The 27,171-nt window shown below is 36.3% G+C and overlaps 1 protein-coding gene, 1 long non-coding RNA gene and 1 other non-coding gene across 3 annotated transcripts; 1 reads left to right on the forward strand and 2 right to left on the reverse strand.

Annotated features, from left to right (window-relative positions):
- Window positions 1-320: 320 nt before the first annotated feature.
- LOC115452581 (serine protease snake) lies at window positions 321-25,670 on the reverse strand. Its single transcript, XM_037447425.1, has 10 exons — window positions 25,616-25,670; window positions 16,384-16,472; window positions 12,481-12,568; window positions 7,105-7,212; window positions 6,346-6,398; window positions 4,146-4,306; window positions 3,179-3,373; window positions 2,274-2,463; window positions 1,464-1,627; window positions 321-510 (listed from the first exon to the last, which is right to left on the reverse strand). The coding sequence occupies exons 2-10, from the start codon at window positions 16,451-16,453 to the stop codon at window positions 337-339; spliced, it is 1,203 nt and encodes a 400-aa protein (XP_037303322.1). The 5' UTR covers window positions 16,454-16,472; window positions 25,616-25,670; the 3' UTR covers window positions 321-336.
- On the reverse strand, window positions 8,371-8,442 carry Trnad-guc. The gene has a single exon. It is a non-coding gene; the product is annotated as a tRNA-Asp (tRNA).
- Window positions 23,205-24,370, forward strand: LOC119193761. The gene is made up of 2 exons (XR_005114036.1): window positions 23,205-23,282; window positions 23,622-24,370. It is a non-coding gene; the product is annotated as an uncharacterized LOC119193761 (long non-coding RNA).
- Window positions 25,671-27,171: the final 1,501 nt, after the last annotated feature.

Here is a 27,171-nt window from a genome sequence, read left to right on the forward strand (position 1 = left end):
AAGGCTGGGCGGTAGTAATAAGGCACTTTATCCGCGAAACCAAAAAAAAAAAATAGGTGCTGTAGAGGCACTTTACCTTCAGGGCCGGCCTTGGCTATTCAGAGGCCCCGAGCGAAATATGCTTAATGACTTTTTGGATCATAACCATATGCCCGTAGCGGCCCCTAGGTCTGATCATTTTGCATTGCCGAATCACCGGACTATGAGAATGAAGGAGCTGTGTGTATTGCACACACTTGTGCACTATAATATCTTTTGCGTTGCTGATCTCCGTTGAGATTGCCGCCAAAATTCAGCTAGGAAAGAATAAAAAAAAACAACATTTTTCAAAATACTTTATTCGCCAGGCCACACAGTCTTCTCTATCCAATCAAGGTAGCTCGACACCCTGGTGTACACTGCAGGATGTCCTGGCTCAGCGCAATTCCTGCCGAATGACGTCACGCCTATGATGTAGAAGATGCACTGGTTCTCTCTTGACGCTACTTGGAGCGGGGATCCGGAATCACCCTGGAATACAAAAAGTTTTTATAAGGGGCCGTTCAGGTATTACATAACGTATTTTTTTTTATATTTTTGATCCCCTCACTCCTTCATGTAACCCGCCGTAACATTTTCCTTGTAGTAAAAATAATGAAATACTATACTTATATGTGAAATGAAAAATACGGATAAATTCAGAGAATGTTTTTTATCATTGAGCACTTGTTTTATATGAGTTGACATAAGACATTTATGTTTTTAATTTTTAAATTATATTAGAACAAGAGGTTTTACCACATTCCACGCCCCCGCCCCCTCTCCAAAAGTTAGTTAACTCTAAAGTTCCAATTTTTCTAATATTCACAATGATTTTACGCAAAATACCGGAAAGTCGCAAAAATACCTTTGTTATAGTTTTAAAAAAAACAATGTTACATGACGCTTTGTACGAGACCCCCCTCCCGCGCTTGTAACGCATCGTAACGTTTTACAAGACCCCCCTCCAAATTGCGTTACGTAATACTTGAACGGCCCCTAATAAGAAATGATTAGGCGATTTGGATATGTTTACGGCTTGTGGTTGTCTTAGGAGTGGGGAGAACGGATTGGTCAACCGCCCGGGGCCTCGCGTTATACAGCGTCATTTTGACATTGCGTTAATAAATGAAACCACATACAAAGTAAAGATACCTTTGCTAGCATCGTGCCAAAAATCATCCAAGAACAACGAATGTTTTCAATGAAATTTTTTATCTTTTTTATAAATGACGTGGTATGTGAGTGTATTACTGACTGAAAGTATGATGTCGCTACAACTAATTCTCTTAGAGTAGTAGTAGTGGCATTAGGGCGCGTACAATTTAAATGACTTTTTCATATTTTGTTCGAAACTTACACAATTTTATTCCATGGTTTGATAAACTTATTGTAGTATTATTTACAGGAAAATTGTGGTTTCTTTTAGTTATTATTTGATTTACCTGACAAGTGTCTTTGCCGCCCCTGAGCTCTCCCGCGCACATTTGACTCGGAACAAATCCATTCCACTTTCTGTTCTTGAATATTTCTAAGAATCTATCACATCGGCTGTTCTCTAGCAGAGAGAGTGACACTTTTTGGAGCTCTTTGGATGTCTGTTGCGTACCTGAAGAAAGAAAAAGATAATAAGTACTTACTGTTCCTACATTGATTATGTGAGAGCAATGGAGTCACCAAGGGGGGGGGGGCAGAGAGGGGCAGCTGTCACCCTAGAGTTTCTAAAAAATGTAAAGCAACCAAAGTCCCAAGTATATAACTTGATCGATCATTCCTGTATGTTGAAAGTCGAATGAATTCACCAATTCCATTCCTAATATTCCGTACGCTCGACTACGCTCTGCTCTGTTATTGTTAGCGGAAGAGGAGTGGGAGAGGAACATGTGCTCTCGACTTTACCTACAATTCATACTATTCTTATTCTCCATATCAACATACCACCCCTGTGCCATCGGCTGGCGACGCTCTTGCTGTCGAATTTATGGCATGAAGAATAGGGCCTCTGTAAGGATCGACATTATGACACCGAGCGGTAAGCTCAGGATGTCTCACGTAATACGGAAGTTCCAGCACTCTCTACTAGATGTCGCTTAATAATTATTTGAATATTTCATACTTAATGCTATTTACTCTATTGCGGGCAAATACGTGCCATGCGCGGTTCTGGTGGACCTAGAACCCCCCCTCCCCCCTAGGCCTTCGGCTGGCGACTCTCTTGTATATATGGATGGGTTTCACTAACAAATATTACTCACGCGTATCAGTAACTCCCCAGCCAGTAGCGAGGGCTTTGGTATTGCTGCCGAAATCGCTCCTGGTCCACAAACAAGCCGGTCTTATCGAAGCCTTAAACTCCACATTCGTCGCCAACTCCATTAGAGCGATATCGTTGTACACCTTCGGAGGTCTGTACTCTGGATGTTTTAGAATCTTTCTGATTGGTACCTGAAAGGAGATAATGGTGTAAGAATCGGTACGCATTTTGGAGAAGGTATTTGAGGCAATGTAAAACATAGTTTACATCTTCTACTTCAAAAAATCTGGCTGAATGGTGGCAGGTCTTATCCACCCTTAAATAAAAAAAAGTATTTTTTTTATTTGGAAAAATCGTGAACTTTATATAAAACTCTACATTCTTAGTCAAATTCAAAACCGTTGTATTTGACAACAAAAAATAATAAAGATTAATATCTGAGAAGTTACGACTGATGTTTGTTTTCCATATTTGTTCAGATTTTGATATTTAGATATTTTTATGTTATTAAAAGTATCGACCAGAAATCTAATATATAAAATGTAAACAGAAATGGCGATCTGATTTTATAGTCTCATTTTGTTTTGTATCTGTATTACTCGACATTGTCAAAATCACCGCTAAATAAACGATACCAGCAATAATATAAATCAAATAGTTAAACATGTCAATACATATTCTTTAAAATAAAAAACAAAATAGTTCTTTTTGCCCTATTTATTTATAGCCTAATTTTGTTTTCTATCTGCTATTATTACTCGACATTGTCAAAATCACCGATAAATAAACGATACCAGCAATAATATAAAAGAAAAAGTTAAACATGTCAATACATATTCTTTAAAATTAAAAAACAAAATAGTTCTCTTTGCCCTATTTATAAAAAAAAATAAGGTAGATACTCACATCAATAGGATCTGCCCCATCATCCACACTGGGGTCTATGTTCTGGTCTCCGAGCCTCACAACCACGGGGTCAGGGTCTTTGGCATTATCGTACTTGATGCAGTGGCCTGCTGTGAGCACGAACCGAGGGCTGATCAGACTCCCCCCGCAAGGAAAGGAGTAACCGCCTTCGAAGTTAGTCCAGCCTATTGCAGCCTGAGAAAAAAATTATCCTTAAAGGTTTTTTTTTATTTTTTTTATGATGAATTGCAGCATTAGAAAAAAAAATTTTTTTCTTTTTTTTTATGTAACGTTTTGTGATTATAGCGGCGATAGCCCAGTTGGGTGTGGAACGGGCTGCCAAGACGAATGTCCGCAGGTTTTGAAGGGCACACATCCCTGACTGTTCTAAAGTTACATGTGTATTTGTGAATTATCGCTTGCTTTGGCAAAGGAAAACATCGAGAGGGAACCTGCATACCTGAGAATCCCCCCGCCCCACATTCAATGAGAAACAAAACAATTTATAAATTATTTTGTGATATAAAATTGTCTGTAAAACATTAGTAAAGAAACAAAAAAAACATCAGGAGTTGTATACATGGACCTTGTGGAGACTAGATGGAATATTCGTGCTTATCAAAATTTTAGCCATACCATATTAGAATAGAATCAAACAGCTTAAACGATAGGACCCTTTCAATTTTATCCGTGACGCGTTACATCTGTCTTTTCTTTTCTTTGATTAAGTTTAAAATACTTTTTGTAGTTCATAATTTTGTCGCCCTCTTGCTATGGAGGGAAGTGGAAAAAACCAACTCCTTCCTATCTTTCTATGTGACTAATTTCGTTGCGAGTTGAGACTACCAAAGACTCGGCGACCTTCACCGCTCAGTGTCATAAATGCGTACCCTCGATCTTGGCTTACAGTAGTTGCAGTGACTGGTGAGAAAGCGGGATAGTTTCTTCCATCCCCCCCCGTACTTACCATATGCGGAAACTCTCCCTGCACAGCGTTCTCACCCCCCACAATCAGCTCCACGCCAGTGTAGTCGCACTTGGCGGCCGTGATTGTGAAGGGCTCAGGGTCTGGTAGTAAAGGGATATAGTCTACCCTTTCGACAACTCCACGGCTGTATTCTTCGCATTCTGGTGGAAGAAAATAGTTAAACCATTTAAACCATTTATTTCTCTACACACACATAAATACAACAAAAAAGTATAAAAGAAAAAAAAAACACACACACACAGTTAACAATACCAGGCACACAACTGATTGCTTGCATGATGTGTGGTGGAAGGAATACCAGCTCAGTATACGCTGCAAAACAGCACAGATTTTCAGCTGAACCCCACTGTTATTATAGCACAACAAATCATTTGAGTGTACGGTCAGCTACAGCATACAAAGAGATAATACATATATTGGGAATAGTGCAACATTAATAATTATGGGTACAATAGATAATCACATACAGGACACGTATTTACAAGACATTGAAACAGTTTTTTTCAATTAATAAAGAATCATATAACCTGTTAAGTCACTACATTGGGCAAGGTAATTTTTGAATGTTTAAAAATTCCCTCCGAGGATGTTCTTTCAGAGTATGCAGAGACATCCTTTTGCGAAGAGGTGGAGGAAGGTTGTTCCAGATCTTAGAAGCCGCATACTTGAAACTACCTTTATAGCCTTTATAGTTAAAGGAGTGTATGATAGCCTAGTGAGGAATTGAAATGGAAACGCCGTGCCTTGCTGCCTAAGGTACATTTAGTTGTGATGAGAATGCTTGGTTAGGTAATGTCATTGGAAGGTAGGCCTCATGTTGCCGTTGACGCTGACAGCGTCCTTCGGTTGCGCGGTGGAGGAGCCTTCACCCCATAGGAGAAGGGCCGTGCACCGCGAAGGGACGGGTGAGGACGACGACTCACTTCCGTCAGAGGAAGCCCATAGCCGTCCCTAGTGCGCTGAACAGGGTCACCGCGGTGTTTAGTTTTATTTTTTTTAATTGTTAGGTTCACAAAACTGTTTACAAACAATTGGAAATTCCTAACATACAGTCTTATTTTTATATAGTTACTAGATGACCCGGTGAACTTCGTATCACCTACATACATTTATTATTATTATTTATTGTGAAACACAATTTTGCCATACAATACGTATGTTATCATTATCTGTCTCTCGCTAGTCGAGAGTACGGTTTGCACGTGAAGTAGCTCGTCGTACATTTGATTAACTTCGACTATCTAAGTCATCTTCTCCGTGGCATTTTGCGACAATAACAATAAATAAAGTTCTCACGCACTGACAAATTGATGATAGATTTTAATAATAGTCTTGAAATTTATTTATTTATTTTCTATTTTAAGAACCCACTGACACTTTTACACTTTATTTATTTCTGAAATGTTTTGTATTTGAACAAAATAAACCAAAGAAATCGGACCTCATATTACAACTATGAAACAGACTTATTTCTGAATACATCTATATATATGTTACAGTTCTTTATTTCTAAACAGAGAAAAGACATGAAATGTTTGACTGGTAGGAACATTTTGTATTGAAAACTTATATTGTCGTTTTTAGTATTTTCCGTTATTTATTATTTATGTTCGTCACCGTTTAATCCATCCCTGGACTTCCACAAATAATTCAAAACCAAAATTAGCCAAATCGGTTCAGCCGTTCTCGAGTTTTAGCGAGACTAACGAACAGCAATTGATTTTTATATATATAGATAACAAATATTTGTAACCTTCTAGATGTGAACACGACATAGTTATATACATACACACGACGTATAGTTGGTGCCGTGCGTAGATTACTTGGATATATGGTTAGGGATTAGGCCGGGCGGTCGTCTGAAGGTCCACATGAAATCCGGGCGGCTCAATCTCGGGCCGCAAGGCACGGTTACCTCAACATAATCGCTCAGTCGCCTCCCACAACGGCTGGACGGTAGTCGTAAAGGTACTTTCTCCGCGAAATTAAAAAGGTAGGGATGTCATTCTAAATCCAAAATGGCGGACGGCATAACTGAGTGTATTTTTTGTGTAGGCCCTTGATATGGGTAATTGAAAAGGTTTGTTGAGAAGAATAAAAAAACAAAATTACTTCTCTATATAAGCTGCTACGAGGCCAAAGAGTTATTTATATCTAAATTAAAATCAATAGAGCTTACTTCTTTCGCTGACTCTTTTCGAGCTGCTACTGCTGCCCCAGATCGGACGGTCGCTGAAAAAAAAAACGAAATAATGCTAGGTTGCCATTTTCTCTAAAAACGTATGCAAATGAAATGTTTTAAAAAACCTCGAAAGCTATTTTGTATGTTACGTGTATTGTGGTCAAAAAGTATGTTGCAGACACTTTAAGCTTAGTAGTGGTGGCCCGTGCCCAGCAGTGGGACAGTATATAGGATCATTTTGACATTGCGTTACTAAATGAAACCACATACTCGTCTTCACCTTTGCTGACATTGTGCCAAAAATCATACATTAATAACTAATAATTTCACCAAAAATCCTGGTTTTAGTTTTCTGATTTCGTGATCATTTCGTAGTTTAATGCGAATAAGGCGTGTGTGAGTGTATTTCTGACTGTAAGTATGATGTCGCTGCGACGAATTCACTTAGAATAGTAGTAGTGGCATTAAGGCGCGTACAATTAAACTTACTTTTTATTAATATTTATATTGTTCGAAACTTACACTTTTTTATTCTACATCTACGGCTCAAGTAACATATTGTAAAGTGTTATTTCCAAGAAGATAAGTATGAGGTTTCATTTAGTAATGTGAAAATGACGCTGTATAATACAGGGCTGATATTATATTTATTATTATACTGTCTTTAATGACTGAGGGCCCTGGGCTACAGCTCTAAAAGCCCTTATCCAGATCTGCAGCTGTATTGGGTATTTGTCGAGGATGTGTGATACTCACTCTATATTTGGCGAGCCTCGCTGCAGTATGGAGCTGCCGTCTAAACAACATACTAGAGTTGTGCCGAAGCTATTGTATACACAAAATGTAGGCTGGATTCCGTTTTGCCTGAAATTAATAGAAAAAATTACATAATTATCGGAAAGTCGTGTACCGCCTAACAGTCGACATATTGACATTAATAATAATATCAGCCCTGTATTATATACTTGCCCACTGCTGAGCACGGGCCTCCTCTACTATTGAGAGGGATTAGGCCTTAGTCCACCACGCTGTAGTGCGGATTGGTAGACTTCACACACGTTCGAAATTCCTATAGAGAACTTCTCAGATGTGCAGGTTTCCTCACGACACATATTGACATTAATATTTACTTATACGATACTAACGTCACTCAATTGTTTTGCCTTCCCGGAACCCCTCCACTAACACTTAAACGTTATGGTATAGTATTAAAATCCAAATTGACTTTTAAGAATCTTTTGTATGGGAATATAGAAGTGTTGTTTTTCGACTTTTTCAGGTATTTTTTAAAAATTTTCTCTCCGTAAGAACCATCCTAGTACTTCAAAGAATATTATAAAAAAAGAATTAGCGAAAACGGTTCAGCTGCTCTCGAGTTTTCCGCTTAGCAACACATTCAGCGATTCGTTTTTATACTCGTGGGTCCTCTCAATGTGACATTGACATTTACGTGTGTCACGGGAATATAACCTTATATACTACAAAATAAGGTTGTTTTTCCCTGACACGCGTAATGTCACGCGTAATGTCATGTGGCTGTCGGGCTCGCCGGCAAGCCAAGAGAGGACACATAGATAGATGATATGATATAGATCGATATAAAACTGAAGTGTTTTTTTGTTTGAACGCGCTAATCTCAGGAACTACTGGTTCGAATTGAAAAATTTCTTTAGTGTTGGATAGCTTATTTATCGAGGAAGGCTTTAGGCTATATAACATCACGCTATGACCAATAGGAGCGGGGCACCAATAAAAAATGTAACAAAAGCGCAGAAAATTTGTTACTTTTTAGAGCTTTCCTTGCTTTCGCTGAGTAAACAGTTAAAGTTACGCAACAATACTATATGACGGAATTGTTTCTTTTAAAAAGTACTAAAAATATATCATAAAACAAAGTCCATCACCACATCTGTTTGTCTGACCAAGTTTTTTTTTAAATAATTCGTTACGTGTTCTTGTTTATAATAAATAAAAATTAAATAGTAGTGATCATAAAAGAAAAAGCAAGTTACAAAAAGTATTCTCTCCGGCGGGGAATCGAACCCCGGTCTCCCGCGTGACAGGCGGGGATACTGACCACTATACTACCGAAGACTTGAGTCACGAAGCCCAAATTATGAGTTGGTTGTTTTATTCACATAAAAAGAATTTCTTATATAATACAAGGTGTTAATTTCTAATCGGGAACTTTATTATAAACTAGCTATTACTCGCGGCTTCGCCCGCGTGAAATAGTTTTCCGGGATAATTTTTTTTTTTACTATTTCGGTATGTATCGTTATATTATGACCAAATTACACAAAATAATTTTAAATTGTTGCCTATGTGTTATTCCGATGTATAACCAATATTACTGTAAAGTTTCATCTAAATCTGTTCAGTAGTTTTTTCGTGAAAGAGGAAGATACATACATCTATCCTCACAAACTTTCGCATTTATAATATTAGTAGGATAAGTATAAGCTTAAAGAAAGTTTCCGGATTAACCACTTATTGTATATGGATGATTTAAAGGTTTATGCCAACAATAGACACAATTTAAAAACTTTACTTGATAGTGTAGAAGTGTTTACAAACGATATAGGAATGAGTTTTGGATTGGACAAGTGTAATATTATTCATATTATCTCAGGTCGCATTAGCAGTACAGTCGGAGAAGGTCACGTACTTTTAAGCGGAGAGACTTTCAATCAACTAGCAGTAAATAATACATATAAGTATTTAGGGGTTCACGAATCAGGCAAGATAGATCATAATATAATTAGGGAACAAACTAATAAAGAATACTTCAAAAGAGTCAAAAAAATACTTAACACTCATCTTAAATCACGAAATATTGTAAAAGCCATAAATATTTACGCTATGCCGGTTCTGCTTTACTCATTCGGTGTCATAAATTACAAAAACAGCGATTTAAAAAATTGACATAAAAACAAGAAAGTTACTCTCAATTAGCAAGGCACATCATCAGAAAGCAGATATAGAAAGATTATACTTACCAATAACACAAGCGGGAAGAGGGTTAATAAATATAGAAAATATGTACAAAGCACAAATTGTCAAATATAAGCAATACCTAAGAGAAGAGCAGGATCATTTGATAAAAGTAATAGTACAACATGATGTAAATAAAGAAAAATATTCAATAATAAAAGAAGCAAAGATAATAGAGACAGAATTACAGCTAGATCATAATAAACATACAGATAAGGAAATCAAAGAAGCTATCATTAAAAGCAAAATCGGCAATGGCGTAACAAACCACTACACGGACAGTTTCCCAAGGAAGTACTTGACCAAGCTAATATAGATAAAGACCAATCATTCAAATGGATAAAAAAGCAACAAGTAGCTCCCTCAATAGAATCCTCTATATTTGCCATACAAGATCAGGCAGTTACGACGCGGCAACACCAACGTGACATCCTCAAGTTACCAATAGATGGTAAATGTCGTCTATGTGCTACTAAAGACGAAACAACGCAGCATATCATCTCTGGGTGTGAAAAACTAGCAGGGAATTATTACATATATAGGCACAATAATCTTGTACAATACATCTATTGGTGTCTTGCTCGAAAACATAATATAGAGGTTAACAAATTATGGTGGAAAGAAAACTTAACACAACCGAAAGTAGTAGAAAATGAAACAGTTAAAATAATGTGGGAAATTCCAATTCAGACCGATGTCACTGTAATACATAATAGACCAGATTTAATATATGTAGATAAAGTTAACAATTTCACCTACCTCATAGATGTCACGGTACCTTCAGATTATAATATAGGAGCAAAGGAAATAGAAAAACTTAATAAATACCACCTACTCAAAACTGAGATTAGGCGTTTATGGAACACGGAAACACAAGTCATCCCTATAGTAATAGGTTCAACTGGTATGGTGACAAAAGTTTATCCAGATATATTAACACATTAAATTCCGGCATAGATATCAACATCCTCCAAAAACAAGCAGCAATCCATACGTCCGTTATATTAGGCAGAGTGTTAGGAGACACGTTTTACGTACACGGGGAACAACAGGGAGACTGAATCACCTCTTCCCTGAAGGTATCAGGGCGGGTGGTCAATAAACCCGAGCAAAAAAGCTCGAGTCAGAGAAAACTTTGAAAGTTGAAGTAGGATAAACACGTAAATACGGTATCTATTACTGTTAAATTATTATTAATACCTATAAAATTTCGGTGGGTATTTGACTATGTATAGGTGTATTATAATTTAACAGAGTTCTTACTGGAGCATAAATAATATTATATAATTACCTAAAATGAGATAATATAATAATTTTCTTTTAAAATCTTAATTTAAATATTGACCCATTAGCACACTGTTACTTGACATTTTATACTATTTTTTGTTTTTAATTTTTCTATTCTTTTTTTATGTAATAATTGTGACATAGTATTTAAATTCAACAATTTAATTTTGCATACCAACTACTGGTTAAATATGGTTGCTCTAAATAATTTAATGTATGATCATCTGTTTCACCCATGTTTGCAAATAAATATATCTTTATCTTTATCTTTTATCTTTGATTTTATGCATTTTTAATATGCAACAGCAGTTAGTACAAAAAATAATCCCTCTGAGAAAACAGCATTAAAATTCGACAAGAAATGAGGCAAATTCAAATTTTAAATATTGCTACGTGCAGGAGTGGGTGTGGAGTGAGGATGTCGCTGCATATCTTTCTTTCAAAGGCATCGTAATCCCCGATGACGTCACACGCAAGTATTTTGTCTCTTTTCTGTTTTTGACACTCACCCCTACTACCTAATTTCAATGGCTTATAACTTGTATATTTTTCAACAGATTTCAATGATTTCCTCTGTTTTAGAATGTATACGGCGTACAATATTTATTAAATTTATAATAAACTAGCGGACCCGACAGACTTCGTCCTGTCAAAAACATTTGTAATATGTCAGTTTTTTGTTCTTATCTATTTTATTAGTCACAATGCGATATCACTTTTGTTGAGTTTCAGAACGCGACATTACATTATTATATTCTGTGCTCCAACGCACATTGCTTTGTTAGGAACACACCTACATTGCTTAGACAACAGTGAACTTTATATTATAGCAATAAAGCTCAAATTGACTCTATGTATTAGTTAGAAAACGTTTGTATGGGATAAAGAAAAGGACTGTTTTTAGGGTTTTTCCGGCAATTATTAGATATTTTCTCGCCATAAAAACCATCCTTGAGTTTTGACGAATATTAAAAAAAAAGAATTGGCCAAATTGGTCCAGGCGTTCTTGAGTTATGCGCTTACCAACACATTTAGCGATTCATTTTTATATTATAGATATATAAAGTTGAATCAATTACAGAACCTGATTATTGCTGCCTATATAGCCTCCTCCTAGCCGAATTTCGAACACGGCGGCCAATCTCAACGGAGATCAGCCACACAGAGATATTATAGTGCACGAGTGTGTGCAATACACAAGCACTCTCTGTTCCTTCTCATAGTCCGGTGAGACATGACCGGGGAGAGATCAGCAGGAGATATTATAGTGCACGAGTGTGTGCAATACACAAGCACTCTCTGTTCCTTCTCATAGTCCGGTGAGACGACATGACCGGAGAGAGATCAGCAGGAGATATTATAGTGCACAAGTGTGTGCAATACATCACAAGCACTCTCTGTTCCTTCTCATCGTTCGGTGAGACGGCAAGCCGAGATTACCGGAGAGAGATCAGGCGCAGGACCAACGGCTTTACTTGCCGAGGCACGGGGGTATCACACCGCCAACTTCCTGACTCCGAGCTGCGCCTGAGTAATTTTTAGATTTAAAAACCCAGTCACTATTATTTTGGCCCGATCCAGGATTCGAACCCATAACCTCAGCGCGGTAGTCGTACTTGTACCATGTATAATTACAACTATGCCACCGACAGTTCCATATATTATTATATTTGCAACGTTCATGCGGCTAATGGCTGGTCTACAAATGAAACGTTTTATTTCACTTTATTGTTTTATTTTTGTATATATTAGTTTACATGACGCAACAAGACAGGGGACAGGAAGGACGTCTAAGCTCCTTTTTTTAATTCATAGATTACAAACTGATATTCTAAGAAATCATCGACTTACTCTGCAGCTATCCTGGCCGACTGGCATTCGTTGACAGGCCTGCATACTCCAGCTGTGTTCGTAAATCGATCGGCGCACGGATCACCAACTGAAAACGAAATGAGACGGAATAAGTATGGTGGAATGTGATTGGATACTTACATCTTCAGGTTTGGAAGGAGTGAGTTTCTAAATTAATTAATACAGGTAAAAGATTAACCGGTGTTCCTTAACCCTGCTTGTAGGTCTCTCATATGTGAGAGTCCGTCTGGGTAGGTACTACTGTAATGTCTATTTCTGTCAAGCAGTGTGTAGTCACTGTTGTGTTCCGGTTTGAACATTGTAGCCAGTGTAACTACTGGACATAATAAGACTTAACATCTCATGTCTCGGGATGGCGGGCGCAGTGGAATACCGGACAATACTTTGTAATTCAATGTGTTGTGTTTCTACTGTTTATGGGCGGTCGTATCGCTTACCATCAGGCGTAAATTATCCAATATGGTGCAGTCATTTGGAAGTTATGCGCGTACAAACATTTCGGTGATTTATTATTATTTATAAGGTCAGTCGGGGGAAGTGCGCCATAAAATTTTCATAGCTGGATTCAATGCAAAATAATTTCTTTTTGTGCTGACTTAAGAATATAATTTTATTAATTTAAGAATATTTGGTATTTTGTGATAACAACCTATAGCCATTCAAGGAAATCGGACCATAAATTAATAATATTTTGCTCAAAGTAAAAAATGGTAGTAGGCGCACTTGCCTCCGGAAATGGGGTAAGTGCGCCTGTGTAAAAACGCCAATATGAAACATTATAAAGAAAACACTCACTTTAGTCCATAGAGAAATAAGTTTTACACGCATTGCTCTTGGATAATTTTAATCAATCAATACTATAACAAACTATGGCTGTCAAATCAAATTCGGGGTAAGTGCGCCATATATATGTAAATCAGGGCTTGAAAACATTTCAGAATTTTTATTGATATATATTTTTTTGCTATGTTAGAGGATTGTGTGCGGATATTATGTGGGAATAAAAAAATGTTAGCCCTAATATAAAATCCATTTTATTTCTAAAACTAAAAAAACATTAAAAATTTAGGAATTAACAATTTTGAATGCGTTATAACTCAATTACTTAGAATTTGGCCTTTATGACATTTTGATATGTTTTTAGCTGCATTATATCCAGATAACGTGCCTGATCGAACAGCAACCTATTCACGTAAAGTTGCTCTAGACCAAGATATTTCAGTTTTTCTTTTGTAAAAACGAATTAACTAATACGCCCTTTTATTTAAGTCGGCTCAAAACGAAATACCTTGAGTACAAAACATTCTGCTGTTAAGTATAACATTTTAATAATAATAATTCATATTAGTAAAACTTATTCTCAAAAAAGGTTGGTTATATATGGATCAGGGGCAAGTGCGCCATACGACTATTAACTGTGGCGCACTTGCCCAACGGGACAATTTTATTTAAATTTTTTCGCATTGCTAAAAATCATTTATTTGAGTATATATAAATAAAATTCAGGCAGGAAGTTAAAATAAAAGGTTTAAACTATGTATTCACCTTACTGGTTTACAGAAATATGTTATATATCTTGAAATATTTGATGTTATCTTTCACGGGGTCATCTCGGTTTACAGGTCTAAATGACACTTAAAATAAAATGGCGAATAAATCGTATTAAAATGAACATAGCCATTTATGTTTTTAGTGGAACTGTATTTCAGTTAGTAGCATAGATGTACGATTGCGGTAATTGTATAACATCAATAGTTCTCGATTTTTTTAGGGCAGGTGCACTTACCCCGTCGGCGCACTTGCCCCACCTGACCTTATAGATTAGTATCTAGATTAGGTAGCTCTATGCGTTCCTTAGAAAAGTTTTTGATAGATGGGCAACAAAGTGATCTTATAAGGGTTCATTTTGAATTATGGAACCCTAAAAAGAAGCAATAAACCATATCTAAGTATAGGTTTTAATAAAATGTGCGATGGTTACTGTTTCATTTCATTGAACCTATAAGTTCTATGAGGTTATCTTTTGCAATAAACATAATATATTGCTTATTTACATCAATACAACAGTGACGACGAGTCAATATAATCCGATTCCTGCCATCTTCCCTTTCGTAATTTATGTAAAATCTAATTTAGAACAATTCGCAACCGCATTTATGCATATTAGTACCCAATGACGTTTTACAAATAGATGCGTCATAGACTAACAAAATTGCACATAAAAACAACGCAGTATAGTATTAGTTACATACTTATACAGCCCTAGCAGCTCGCATTGATACGGCCCGAGTGAGCCCGAATGTGCCCGAGTGGGCCCGAGCGTCGATCGCCCCGTCGCCATGACAGTCGAATAAAATGCATTTATTAGTTAAAAAATAAGTTACATAGTGTATACTTATTACTAACATATGAAATGAAACGTTTTTACATTTACAGTTGGAGTATAATTTGTTCATCGTCTAAAAACACAGGAAGGCATTTTATTTATAAAAATACGAAAGTTAGTAAGCCGACTAGCCGCAACAGTGGTTGGAGCTTGACTAAGTGAATGTCGGGCAACAGTGTTGCCAGGGCCCTTGAGTCGTAAGTTACGTTTCTTTTCCTGAAATGTTACATTTTTGCTGCAAAAGTTACATTATTGTTTTATTTTTTTTAATTTACTTGTTTTTGAGCAAGCATTTCTGTAGCTCCGAAACCGCGGGGACTCGCGAAGTAGGAAATGTGCGCGCGCACACTCAAGCAAAATGAAGTTTTAATATATGCAAGCTACGTTTCATTTTGTCATGGCGAGCCATCTCTAAGTGTGATATGGAGTGAAATACTTTTTAGACCCGCCAGTTTTAGGTGCGTTCAATTTGGATGCGTTGAATCGTTCAATAGAAATGCGTTCGTAAACTGTTTACAATAAAAATTTTGTATTACAAATATCGTTGTTCTCAAAAGTTACGAAAATTGCCTTAAATATAAAAATTACTTACATGTTACGCAAGAGGGTCAAAAGTAACGAAAAATGTAAGAAATGTAACCTTCTGGCAACACTGTCGGGCATTACCTTGCTTTCGTCTTGCCTATATTGAGCTCGGACAACGTATCTATGTAATAAAAACATCTGAGTTAGTACCCATATTATGTTGTACCGGGTTCCCTTTCGAAAATGTAACCCTTCGCCACTGCAACAGAACTCTCGCCTCTATTTTCTGTAGTCCTGGATTTGTAAATAGGCCGTATAGGCCGCGGTCTATGGGCGGCAGCCTCATTGGGGCAGTAGATTTCAGAGTACGCTCCCTTGATTAAATTAATAATTTGTTTATTTAAGCTTAGTGCCTTCCATAATACTAAAATATGGAAAATCATTAAGTATTTTAGACACCTACATACATACATATAAACCTGCCTACGTGGGGTGGCGGAAAGAAAGTGGCCTATTGGCTGAAGGTGATATCATTTCGAAAGTATTTTGTCGTCAATGATAACTCTTTTTATTTTAAAAATCGGTTCATAATGATTTCTTATGTTTACGCGAATATTAGACATTGAAATTAAACTATTTTGCGGATTATATCACGGTTTTTATATTATTATTTTCTTCCGACGTTTCGTAGACTGCAGCCTTCGAGCAAGCAGCAAAGTGAAAGTTACAATATCTACCTACATTTAATGACATTTGTAAAATTTATTGTAAAACCCCGTGACGAAGGCTGCATTCTTTGAAATATCAACAGAAAACCTAACTATACATATTATTGGTTGGGATTTACGCGGGAAAACTTTGAAACACTGATTTCTACGTGGGTGAAACCGCGAGCACAGCTAGTTAAAAACCGCGACAAAATCTGCGAAATAGTATTATTTTAAGTGACTACAAATAAACAAATATCTCACCATTTCTTTGGCTCTCTGCATCCAATATGAATACAAATAAGAAGACTAGAACGTAGTAATTTTTCAACATAATAATTTTATTTTTGTACCTGAAACAAAAGAAATTTTAAATACATTTTTAGAGGTCCCAGCAGGGGTCGAAAAGGTATCCTTTTAAAGGTTTACTTGGGCTTGGATTCATCATTAATATTCAATAATTAACCTTTATTGATATAAGGGTTAAACCGTAAATGAGGTTTCCTTACAGTCTTACTTATAAATTCTTCATCTTATGTTTTAATCAATTGCTTTGTCACCCATTACCAATTTACTTATAAACTTGTTTTAGCGTTAAGAGGTGGTTAAGAATTGCTTAAATAGCTGTCAAAAACATCACCGGTTCCTAGTTTGAACCTTATTAAATGGCAAGATGGCGGGTTTTGACTTACAGCTGATCGAGTAAATTTGTGTTTTAAGGCGATACCTCAAGGTCCATTTTCATACATTTTGTTTCACCTTTAATCTGGGTAACTAAACAAGTATTGGCAAGTAAAGAATTTAAATTCACGTCTAGTTAGTGATTAGTTTTCGCAGTTGAAAGAAAAACGTAAAAATAATTAATAATCATGGATATTTCTGCCTTTAAAATTTCGTCATATTAAATTTTAAAATGGACCTTGAGGTATCGCCTTAACTAAGCATAGCATTGCGATTTTTTTAAAGTAAAACTGTTCATATTTCGTTGTATTTTTTACTAACTTCAAAAAAAGACGGTTATCAATTGGACGTGTATTGTTTTTGTTACTTCAGAATTCGCTAATTTATGAACTGATTTGGAAAATCCTTTTTTTATTTGAAAGAATATACCTTCAAATTGGTCCAACAGAGTTCTTTTTTTCCAAATCGCTTCAGTAGTTTGGTGTTAAAACTCAAATAACTAGAATAACTAACGTCGTCTTAGTAAAAGAAATTGAGAATTTAGGTTACTTGTGACGTTTTTAGTTTTGCGTAGAGTTAGGTTGAGTCTACTTCTTACATATTCATATCACACAGCATCACACCTTACCCTTTTTAAGGGGTAGGCAGAGGTGGAACATCGCCGCTTGAATACAGTCTAATAATTTTTATATTCTTACCCCCTTATTCATAGACGTTATTTATCTAAGGACGGAGCATTGCTGTGATAACAAGTCTGTTTCTCAGCTTTGTATAGCTGACAGCCAACTAGATTCAAGTAGTATCTCAATATTAGTCAATCACAACGGCCCTATGTCTACGCACTGCGAAGGCTGCCATGCCATCAGCACTGAGAAACAGACTTGTTATCACAGCAATGCTCCGTCCTTAGATAAATAACGTTTATGAATAAGGGGATTAGACTTTATTTTGAACTCAAGACCATAGCACTGCAGTAGTATGGTAATACTACGATCGAGTCAGTCAACAAAGTGAGTAACTTGTTATTTCCAATTTTCCTTGTACTTAACTCGCTATCTGTAAATTCCCAGAAGAGCGAAGGTGATTTGCCTTCAAGTTCTGTTTTTATAGCATCTTAGTTAACCGAGTTTAAGAAAAAAAGAGGATGTTCTCAATTCAGCGTGTAAGTTTTTTTTAACCGACTTAAATATAAAGGAGTATATGAAATCGACGTGACGTTTTATTGTGAAACTAATGACACAATATCTACATTATAAAAAATTGTAACTACTGGACATAATGAGATTTAACATCTCATGTCTCAGGATGGCGAGCGCTGAATACCAAACACTTTGTAATTCAAGGTGTTGGTGTTTCTACTGTTTATGGACGGTCATATCGCTTACCATCAGGCGAACGGCAAGTCAAAAAAGGTACTTATGTATTTTAATATATTTTTTATTATCCTCATGTAACATTCATAAATCAGCAAGATGATTGTCAAAAAAGGTACGTAATTTAGTATTTTTTTATTTTTTCATGGCACCATGGTTTCGGGGATATAACTTCAAAATGGACAATAGGGTACCGGACTCATTTTTGTTCTTTACCATTATCAAATATTTACGTTATATAAATTATAACGCAGAAGGAATTATTAAAATCCGGTAAAAAATCAACAAGTTAAGTCTTTCAATTTCGGTAGAGGGGGTAGTTAACAAGAAACAGAAAAGAGACGAAATACCCACATATGACGTCATCGGGAATTACGACGCGTGCAAACGAAAGAGATGGAGCGATATACTCACAACGCGCCCACTTCGGCACTTTACAATATTTGAAATATGAATTACTCGCTCATTTTTTAACCAATTTTCATGCAATTTTCGCCGGAATGCTTCTTTTTCGTATTATTAACCATTACATATAGAAAAATGTACAAAATCAAGCATAGGCCGGTCCCCTATTATACTCAGGCGGTGACCTCATGAGTAAAGCCTCAGTTAGACGGTGCGAATTTCTTCGGCAACTTGAGGCGAGTCTCGCCTGTTAATGCGGGCAATAATAGGATATTTTACTATGTTTGATTTTATTTATTTTTTAATATGTACCAGTAATTAGTATAAAAAATAAATCCTGTGAAAACAGTATTAAAATTCGATAAGAAATGAGGCAGTAATATCAATTTCAAATATTCCTACGTGCAGTGGGGATATCGCTCCATCTCTTTCTTTCGCACGTATCGTAATTCCCACTGACGTCACATACAAGTATTTCGTCTCTTTTCTGTTTTTTGACACACTTGAACTACCAAATGCCTTATAACTTGTGTGTTTTTCATCAGATTTCAATGATTTCTTCTGTTTTAGAATTTATAAGACGTTTAGACGACGACGAATCTCACGTACGAGTAAAAAAGAAAATGAAAATGTAGTGTAAATGAGGCTTTGAACAAACTTTAAATTCATTTTCTTCTTATTTAAAACTAGCTTTTGTATGAGGCTCCGCCCGCGTGGTACAGGTTTTCTGGGATAAATATTTTCCTAGGATAAAAAGTAACAATTTAGATGTAATTTAACTTCTTACTAGTGAAAAAAAATTAAAAAATAGGTTTAGCAGTTGCTGAGGTTAGCGCGATCAAAGAAACAAAGTCTTCAGCTTTGTATAATAATAGCTGTGCCAGCGACTTCGCCCGCGTGGAAATTAGTATCACAAAGTTATTCCCACTTAAATCCCAACCAATATTTTTTTTTATAACCACGTAACCTCCTCCACAGTAGTCGTTATATTTCAGTCAATTTACATAAAACCGTAATGTATTATTAACCTAAACCTTCGTCAAGAATTGCACTATGTTTTAGTAAAAACTGTACAAAAATACGTTCAGTAGATTTTGAGAAAATCGATCACATACAGACAGCTTTTGGGCTACTTAACGTAGTTATTCTATACAGGCGAGGATTTTATAAAGATTGCATACTATTACAATCACAAGTAAATTAATAACAACAATGATAACTAAATTTACAAATAATAATTTCATAGACATGAATGGTATGGTGGTGGTACATTTTGTTAAATCAACATCAACAATTATTCATTACACCCATCAATATAAATACACTACAAATACAATTACAAACAACAGAATCACATTTTGTACAAGTCCAATAGTATTCTGGTGGCCAAGCGCAAAAGCGGTATATCAGGGAAACCTTATTTCGAGATAATCGGAGTTTTGTAAATATAGTTTTATAGTTTTGTATGTAAAACTAAGATAGAGAAACCCTTTTAATTTTTTTAACAAGTTCTAAACAAGATACCGTTATTTAAGTAAGTTCAATGGATGGGTATTTCGCTATCTGTCGACATAAAAATTAAGTTTTTTTTTTAAGATACCGCTTTTGAGCTGAGCTTGGCTATATGTTAGTATAGATTATGATTTGAGTAAGGAACGTACTTTATAATAATAATAATACAATAATATCAGCCCTGTATTATATACTTGCCCACTGCTGGGCACGGGCCTCCTCTACTACTGAGAGGGATTAGGCCTTAGTCCACCACGCTGGCCTAGTGCGGATTGGTAGACTTCACACACCTTCAAACGATGATCCTTCACCGTTAAAACGAACGATAAATTCACAAAGAATACACACATGATTTTAGAAAAGTCAGAGGTGTGTGCAATTGGGATTTCAACCTGCGGACATTCGTGTTGGCAGTCTGTTCCACACCCAACTAGGCTATCGCCGCTTTATAATACGGAAAAAAACGAACGAAGCCGCGGGTAACACATAGCACTACTGGACATAAAATATATTATAACCTACATACTGCTTTTGGTACGCTATAGAATGTTAATCGTAACCTGTTTGTACACAAATTAAATGAAACAAGGCAAAATATTTTTTTGCAAATGTTTTGTGGGCTTTGAAGGTCGTTTTGAGAATAAATTTTAACTTTTTTTTTATGAAACTTGACAAGATCAAGGACCTTGTATAATTATGGATATTTGACTGTCTCGGTGTTTCTTTTTAGTGCCTTTTTTAGTAGCTTTTTTTGTTTTGTAGACCCTGCAGTCAACAAGCAAACCAGTGGACGGTATACTGGTTCCCTCAGACTAAGCAACTGCAGGGCCTTGAAGGAAAGTGGGAAGGGATAGTTGGGAAAGAAGTGTGGGGAAGAATAAGGAACCATCTTAAGAAGGGCGGAGGGGAATGTTAGCGGTCCCTTACAGACCTCAATGTGAATTTTGTACCTGATGAGGTATACACATAACTGTGTGCCTAGAGCCGCGACATAATGTCGCGTCGCTCCGTGCGGGCGTGCATTCTGTATGGAGAGCGCACAAGAATTGTCTCGGGAGGGGAGGGGGGAAGTCTCGGTATTATTGTAATACGTAGTACGATTACAATTACCGCGCTGAGGGTTTTAATTCAAATTCTGGGTCGGGCCCAAAATAAATGTGACTGAGTTTTAAAAATTACTTTCGCAGCTCGGAGTCAGTATGTTGTCGGTGTGATATCCCCGTGCCTCGGCACGTAAAGCCGTTGCTGATCTCTCTCCGGTCATGTCGTCTCACCGGACTATGAGAAGTAACAGAGTGCTTGTGTATTGCACACACGTGCACTATAATATCTCCTGCTGATCTCTCTCCGGTCATGTCGTCTCACCGGACTATGAGAAGAAACAGAGTGCTTGGGTATTGAACACTCGTGCACTATAATATCTCCTGCTGATCTCTCTCCGGTCATGTCGTCTCACCGGACTATGAGAAGAAACAGAGTGCTTGGGTATTGAACACTCGTGCACTATAATATCTCCTGCTGATCTCTCTCCGGTCATGTCGTCTCACCGGACTATGAGAAGAAACAGAGTGCTTGGGTATTGAACACTCGTGCACTATAATATCTCCTGCTGATCTCTCTCCGGTCATGTCGTCTCACCGGACTATGAGAAGAAACAGAGTGCTTGGGTATTGAACACTCGTGCACTATAATATCTCCTGCTGATCTCTCTCCGGTCATGTCGTCTCACCGGACTATGAGAAGAAACAGAGTGCTTGTGTATTGAACACTCGTGCACTATAATATCTCCTGCTGATCTCCGTTGACAATTTTAGGTCTTTTTGAAAATATAAACTACAGTAATATTCCTTATTAGATTGTACCTAATAGTGGTTGTTAAAATTATATCGATGGTTGAAAAGCTAATGACTTAAGCGACATGTTCTTGTGACACAAGTTTCATACATATTTAAAATCAGCACTTGTTTATGTTTTTTTAGCCTAATTAAAACTTTTCAAAGGTTTTGGTTTTTTAAGTTTTTAATCTGTTTTAAATAGCGCTGGTGTCGCATTATGTTTTAGGGATTTTGAGCGGGAAAAAAAATCACGAGGGTGAAACCTAAGATGTTTTTATTACATAGATACGTTGTCCGAGCTCAATACTGGCAAGACGAAAGCAAGGTAATTGCCCGACATTCTCTTAGTCAACCTCCAACCACTGTCGCGGAATTGGGCTTACTAACTTTTGTATTTTATAAATACAATGCCTTCTTGTGATTTTAGACGATGTAGAAATTATATTCCAACTGTGAATGAAAAAAATCGTTTCATTTCATACGTTAGTAATAAGTATACACTATTTTATTTATTTTTTAACTAATAAATGCATTTTATTCGACCGTCATGGCGACCGGGCGGTCGACGCTCGGGCTCATTCGGGCATACTCGGGCTCACTCGGCGCGTATCAATGCGAGCTGCTAGGGCTGTGCAAGTATGTGGCTATAGTAAATACTGCGCTGTTTTTATATGCAATTTTGTTAGTGTATGACGCGTCTCTTTGTAAAACGTCATTGGGTGAAACAAAAAACACGAAACCCTAGCGATTTTTAACACCTATAAGACACCAGCGCCATATATTTAAATTATAATTATCCTATCTATTATTATCGATAGCCTTGTTGGTTGTGGAACGGACTGCCGAGACGAATGTCCGCAGGTTCAAATCCCAAGGGCACACACCTCTAACTATACCAAAATTTATGTGTGTATTCTTTGTTAATTATCACGTGCTTTAACGGTGAAGAAAAACATCGTGAGGAAACCTGAGAAATCCTCTATAGTAATTTTCGAGGGTGTGTGAGGTCTACCAACCCGCACTAGGCCAGCGTGGTGGACTAAGGGCTAATCCTTCTCAGTAGTAGAGGAGGCCCGTGTCCAACAGTGGGACGGTATATCTATTAATCCAGGACATGTTCTATGCGTGTGCCAAATTCCATAAAAATCCGTAGAGCTCTGTTTCTTTTTACTTCTAACAAACATAAATAGGGGAAAGGAAGGTAAAACGGACCCTGTTGACAAAACGGTCCACCTTAATAATTTTTAAACTAGTAACCGCATCTATGACTTTGTCAAATCAAAATGTTGGCCGCTAGGTTCCCGCTCTCTGTCAGTGTATTTAATTCTACCGACCGCACGAGCACTGATTTAGCAAGGTAAGTTATTTTTTTTAGATTTTGATCTAAAATTTTCATTTTTCATTTAGCCTACACTTTTGTTTGGTTTGTAATAATGGGTTCTGATGATAACTGTGTGTGAAATGATATATGATTAAACTAATAACCAAGTATGCAGACTTTATCTCAACTAATAATCTCCAAATTTTAGATTTTTGTTGTTTATAGCGAAAAGGCAAAACGGACCCAGGCAAAATGGACCGGGGTGCCGTTTTACCTTCAATAGAGTATCTAACGAGAATTTTAGTGTAATTCCAATGAAATTAGGGGAAGATAATGTTTTTAATATCATAATAATCACTTTTGCTTCGATTTTAGATCGTAAATAATTACAAAAGAAAATCCAATCGGAATTCTTGGAATAAGTCCAGCATGAAAAATTCAATTGAGAAAGTAATTGCTGGAGAAATATGCCTCAATAAGGCTGCTATTCTGGTCCTGATACCAAAGACAGCTTTGAAGAGAAATTTGGAGAAATATAGGTCTACTCAAAATATTGATAAAGCAACAGAGAAAAAACTGGATAGATTTGAAAAAGTACTTAGTTTCACAAAAACTTAAAAAAAAATAAAAGCAAAAAAGAAAAACAGGAAGAAGGAAAGTGAAAATACACAAAAAAAATCCACAAATGGAAAGGCTAGAAAGAAATCTGATATAAAAAGCACAAAAACAAAGAAAAATTATAGTTCGTCTGACGACGATAACGCTAAGTGCCTGTATTGTTCTCATTTATACTCAGAATCAAGCGGAGATTGGGTAAAATGTCCTAAATGTCATCTGTGGACACATTGCGCTTGCGCAGGAGTCGCGGATGAGGATGATGAGACAGTATTTCTATGTGAAATATGTTCTGACTAATTAATTTTATGTAAGTCCGTTTTGCCTTCATTTGTGGTCCGTTTTGTCTAACCCATGAAGGTAAAACGGACATATTGAAGGTATTAGAAATCGTCTAATATCTTTGTTGCCTGTGATTTTATCAAAGCCTGATTCGTACATAATATAGAGCTAATAATGTTCATTACTTTTACTTAAAAGAAGTTTAATAAAATGAATAGTTTCTTTTCTATACCTGTTTTTTGTTAAGTGGTTCGTTTTGCCTTCCTTTCCCCTATTTACACAAACTTCGCATTTATATTATACTAGCTTTTGTTCGCTTCGCATCGCCCGCGTGAAGTTTTCCGGGATTAAAGTCGCGCTAAAAAAAGTATCCGATTTAATTATATTTATAGTTCACTATTTTGGCCATAGTGGCTTCCACATAAAAGGTAGTTATATGCTGTCGCGAACTTTTATTTAGAACTGTTTAAGACAAACAATCCTACGGTACATCATCTTTGTCTAACTCCAACGCTTTAGGCAGCGTCATAATAGCAACATTTCTCCGACTTACTTGATATGTATCGTTATGTTACGACCAAATTACACAGAATCATTATAAATTGTAGTCTATGTGTTATTCTGATGTATAACCAATATTACTGTAAAGATTCATCCAAATCCGTTCAGTAGTTTTTTCGTGAAAGAGGAACAAACATACATACATTCTCAGAATCTTTCGCATTTATATTTTAGTATAATATAGTATGATAAAATGTTATAGTAACCTCTTGATACTATCATCTGTATTCTGTTAACATACTTACTTATAGGCACTAAGTTATTTATAAATATTGTAAGGTCAGAGATGCCTATACCGTCTATAGAGGCGAATCCGTCTTTTTGGTATTACGGGCATTCTATTCGAACGACAGCATAGACAAAGGTATAGAAAGGTATAGGCTTAGAGGTATAGGTAAGAATGTCAAAAAATCCTCTACTTACATTGACGTATATTCTACGAACGTCCATATAAACTATTTGTCCAAAATCTAAACTAAAATGGCAACCAAAACATCACTGTTATAACCTATTTTTTCACTTGAACTACAAATAATTTTACTTATTTGGCTAATATTTTTTATTTACATCTAGGTTTACACTTAGACTTGAGTTCTTATATCATGAGCGCCACTCCGTAAAACCACGAGCTGTCAATATTGACCACACTAGTCAGTTTGAATGGATTGCAGTTCAATTCAGTTGAACACAGTGAATGTTCGGAACGCCAAATCTAGTACGTAGTACATACCGATGTCTATTTACCTTTAAAGCTGCCCTTTAACTAAAACATCCGTAATTGCAAGACGAATATACTTCAGCAGACGGCATATAGCTACCCGACTTACACATTATTAATCACAATGATATTTAAATAAGAACACTGCACTTGAACTAAATACCAGATATCCGCAACAAATTAAACAACTTACTGAGTATTTTGCGAAACGTACGTGTGTTGCGCACAGATGAGCCAAGCAAACTGGTTCTGTCTTGAGGAAAATAATCGATTCGAGGTCACTTTTGTATCGATTTGTAAGTAGCAATCGGGGATTTACCTTATTGTTGTCCTGGAAAAAAAATCGTAAAATTTTCCGGAAATTTTAATTACTTAAGTATAAAAACAGTTTTGTTTGTAATGATTTCTTATGTTTACGCGAATGTTAGACATTAAAATTAAATTATTTATAATTTTCTGCCGACGTTTCGAAGACTGTTAGCCCCCGTAACCACGAAGGCTGAAAAGTATTCGAAACGTCGGAAGGAAATTAAAATATAAAAACCGCGAATAAATTCCGAAAAATAGTTTATTTTAAAGTTTTGTTCCTATTACCAAAAGTTTAATTTCCGCGTGGTTCTAAATATATTACTGGTAAATATAATTTAGATAAATAAACATCATTATGTAATAAATATACTTTACTTACTTATTTGTTATTTATATATCTAAGAATATGTTTTGTAATAATATTATTAGATTCCTTTATTCTGCAACAGTTAATACCTTGTATTTGAAGCTTTACCATCGATAGTAAACTTTACGATTCTAACATTTGCTTTCAATCGATTATAAAGCCCATCTCTAATAACCGGTATTCATATAAACAAGTTATGTAAACATAATTATTCAATACCATATCTACACAAATATTACTGTCTGTCATTCAAAATACTTTTTAGTTAAATTATTAAACATGTTAGTAAAAAAATTCGAGGAGTTTCGGACCACCTAATCTTACAGACGCTGCGACACTAACCACATAGTTCAGTGTATACCTCATGGTTGCTAAATACACATTGAAGCCTATAAGGGTTCGCGAACATTTCCCCTCTCCCTTCCAACTATCCTGAGAGGGCTCCTTCTCCTTCCTCTTCTCTTCCTTCCCTCTATCCCTTCGCTTCTTTCTCCCAGGCCTTGTGACCGGTACCTGTCGCCAGCGTACCGTCCGCTGGCACCCTTGGTGATAACGGGCCCACTAAATGTTCCTAGGGACTGTCGTGGTTGCTAAGCCGGGGGATCACCTGTACCCTGTTAGCAGGATACCCCCGGTGACAAATACGGCAGCCCTCCAAAAAAAAAATCTTAGACGGTTGAAATGATGCGACATGATTTTATTGAGTTGAGTATCTTTTGAGTATTAACTTATCTGTATATTATAAAACAAAGTCCCCAAAAGCTGTCTGTATGTGATCGATTTTCTCAAAATCTACTTAATGGATTTTTGGACGGTTTTTACTAAAAGATAGTGAAATACTTGAGGAAGGCTTAGGTCCCTCATACATTACGGTTTATGTAAATTGACTGAAATATAACGATTTCTGTTGAAGAGGTCACGTGGTTGTAAAAAATCTTGTAGTTTTACGCGGGAAAACTTTGTAACACACTAATTTCTACGCGGACGAAGCCGCGGGTACACTTAATATTTATTATTGTAATTGATATCATTCGAAGATGCGTACAAATCTGTCTATTATTTTTATTAACTAT

The sequence above is a fragment of the Manduca sexta genome, chromosome 1 (assembly GCF_014839805.1).
Source record: "Manduca sexta isolate Smith_Timp_Sample1 chromosome 1, JHU_Msex_v1.0, whole genome shotgun sequence".
In the NCBI taxonomy this organism is placed as follows: domain Eukaryota; kingdom Metazoa; phylum Arthropoda; class Insecta; order Lepidoptera; family Sphingidae; genus Manduca; species Manduca sexta.

Excerpts from the sequence above, each read along its gene's own strand:
- LOC115452581 (XM_037447425.1), bottom strand. The coding sequence starts at position 16,453 with ATGTTGAAAAATTACTACGTTCTAGTCTTCTTATTTGTATTCATATTG. Across the intron at positions 3,374-4,145 it reads AGGGAGAGTTTCCGCATATG|GCTGCAATAGGCTGGACTAA; the intron begins GTAAGTACGGGG and ends TTTTTTTCTCAG. Across the intron at positions 2,464-3,178 it reads ATGGGGCAGATCCTATTGAT|GTACCAATCAGAAAGATTCT; the intron begins GTGAGTATCTAC and ends ATCTCCTTTCAG.